General features: G+C 32.6%; 2 protein-coding genes across 2 annotated transcripts in view; one reads left to right on the top strand and one right to left on the bottom strand.

Annotated features, from left to right (window-relative positions):
- The window catches only part of LOC128872066 (leucine-rich PPR motif-containing protein, mitochondrial-like), a 6,849-nt gene extending 6,019 nt beyond the window's left edge, over positions 1 to 830 (top strand). The window contains exon 12 of the transcript XR_008456091.1: positions 812 to 830. The gene's annotated coding sequence lies outside the window, so the exon portion shown is untranslated. The remainder of the gene's footprint in view (positions 1 to 811) is intronic.
- Positions 1 to 2,645, bottom strand: part of LOC128872068 (monocarboxylate transporter 12) — an 8,694-nt gene that overhangs the window by 2,167 nt on the left and 3,882 nt on the right. Inside the window, exons 2-3 of the mRNA XM_054114389.1 lie at positions 854 to 973; positions 622 to 765 (exon numbers count right to left, since the gene is read on the bottom strand). Coding sequence (XP_053970364.1) covers positions 622 to 765; positions 854 to 973 — 264 coding nt within the window. The remainder of the gene's footprint in view (positions 1 to 621; positions 766 to 853; positions 974 to 2,645) is intronic.

Below are 2,645 nucleotides of genomic sequence, written 5' to 3'. Positions count from 1 at the left end.
ATTTAAGAGTGTGAAGTTGTATGAAGATTTTATAATTATATAGAATAGTTTCATTATCAATTTTCATTATGTACCTCAATGTTTCGTTACTATTACTATTTAAGTCGTTAACTTATTGCACTTGATATATATCTGTATTTTTTAATTCATTGATGGTCTAAATTGAAGATAGCAATCAGGTTGCAAAAATTATAATTCTATTTAAAAAAGGAGGCTGTTACACCTCCTTGATCTATTCAATATTTTTACTTCATCACTTCCTTTCAGAAGTTGCCAGAAAGTAGACATGACTGGATCCAGTTATTAAAATCATTGTGCATGTCTTTAAAACAATTTATCTGCTGGGAGCATATTTATAGGTTTTCTCATTCTGATATCTAGGCACAGGAATCTACTAACTGTGCTGTTAGTTGCCTACTTGCAATGCTCAATTTGAGAAAACAGACAAAACTTTTCATATACCTAGTAACAGTATGTGGCATATATCAGCCTCGACTAATACACTAATGTAGAAAACTTAATGTTTAAAATCTAATCTTTCTAAATTGTGAATTATTTATAAATATACCAGCAGTTAAACTGTTAAATATATGTGTACAGAGAAGATGTTCTTCACTTCACCTGTTCCAAGACCAATAGTGAAGTAGAGGGTGATAACGTGTTGAGCCCACATGCTAGCCAGCAAACAGGCGCTCGCCAGTATAGAACCAGCTATTGTTACCGCTCGACATCCGTATTTATTTACAAACGAGCCTGATATCGGACCTGCAAAGCATTTCTTTTTCTATTATTGTTCTTTTTCTTTTTGTAGGTTTTTGGATTATCGTCAAAGACGCAGCGAAGAAGAAATTACCTGAGCATAAAGTGACACCCACTAATATCGACGCAATCCACGCTGTCGCGCCTTTTCCTCCTTCGAAATAGTACAAAAACTCTAAGTAAAATACTCCAAAGGAATAAGTCAACCCGTCAGCTGAAAGAATATTATAAATAATAATATTATATAAATACAAACATATAAATATGTATAAAACAAGGAGAACCATAATAATATAAATATAATATAATACAATATAAATAATAATATAAATATAAACATATAAATATGTGTATAAAACAAGGAGAATCGATGTGAACAAAAATATATTATAGTATATTTAGTTATTTAAATTGAAATATACAGGTTGTCCCACGTAACACTTTTTACGATTTTTCGACTGGCTATACATTGGAATAAAAAGAAGGTTCGAAAACGAAATTTTTTAGTAGTGTCACACCCCGACACCCTGTATAACTAAATCGTACATTTTGTATGATAATTCTTAACGATATTGTTTAAAATGTTATCGTGGCAACAATTTGTACGTAAAGAGACATAGAGTCGCAGGAATATATCAGACGTATTTTACATCGAATTAGCACAAAAATATTCCTCCAACGTTTTATTCTCCATGGATAAATAATTAACGATTGGTACAAGTAAATTTATCAATGAATAACAGTTGCATGAAAGATTTCCTGTAATTACTTCTCTGTCCAATGTTTCGAAAGACTCGTCGGCTAATTATAGTTGCGTTATCTCTGTTACTGAAAACATTAGAATCGGTTTTTGTAACGTTTACATCGACTTCCTTATCAATCAGGTATTTGTAAAATATATCGTCGCGGTATACAACGAAAATATGTGAAACGCGAATAACTAATAGGGATTTATACATTTTAAGGAACAAGATAGACTTGATTTCCAAGGTTTGTGTACAACAAATTTGGAGCAAATTTTATGTAAAATAAATGTAAAATAAATGTTGATAGCGAGTTTAAAGAGGTAAACACAGCGCCATGTACAAAATAAGTACCGGGGAAGAGCAAGTCGCGCGGATAATTAACGATTCAATTAATGTAAATTAATTTGCAATAGAATTAACGATAAAAGTCGCATAAAACGCGAAACTTTAATGTAGTTGATTACTGGAAATTACTAAAGTCTATCTCGCGTTTCCTTACTGTCCGTGCCTATTTATCATATCGCGCGAGTTCGTTGCGCTTATTGTTTTTATTTTCATAAGCTGTTGTTGCAACGATTAACAACGTTGGTGAAAATAGTGTACACGAAAATCCATTCGCGCGTCAATATAGAATAATACTGTTTATAAACTCTACTCTAATTAAACATAGCTCGTACTGAAAACCGTTGCGCGACTTCTAAACATTCCAATCGTACAAACGGAATTTCGTTTTATATTTTTAATTAATTTTTATACGTACAATCGCATCTTTTCCGCGTGTAACACAATTATTGGGACACCCTGTATGAAGCGGGTTAAGTAATGTTTCGTATCGAGCAATATTTCATAAGCAATTAATGCTTGTTAGAATTCTTCCCTAAAATAAGGAAAACACAACTCGCGAGCGGTACAAAGTATGCTTTCCCTATCATGCTCCGATTTTACATATCACCGAACCACTGTCATGCGTAATCAAATCTTTCGCGCGTGCTTGCGTGTGTATAACATTTGCATACGTAAGTGGCAGGATGTAATAATCGAACAATAATAATCGAGGATGACGATTTAATCACGAACGTTATCTTTATAGAGCCTTTTTAGAGTGTCTTTACTAGAATTGTTTAGAAAGAGCGCAACATT

Source organism: Hylaeus volcanicus, chromosome 2 (genome assembly GCF_026283585.1).
Source record: "Hylaeus volcanicus isolate JK05 chromosome 2, UHH_iyHylVolc1.0_haploid, whole genome shotgun sequence".
Classification (NCBI taxonomy): Eukaryota; Metazoa; Arthropoda; class Insecta; order Hymenoptera; family Colletidae; genus Hylaeus; species Hylaeus volcanicus.
Note: the sequence above shows the minus strand (reverse complement) of the source record. Positions and strands in the feature narration are given on the sequence as shown.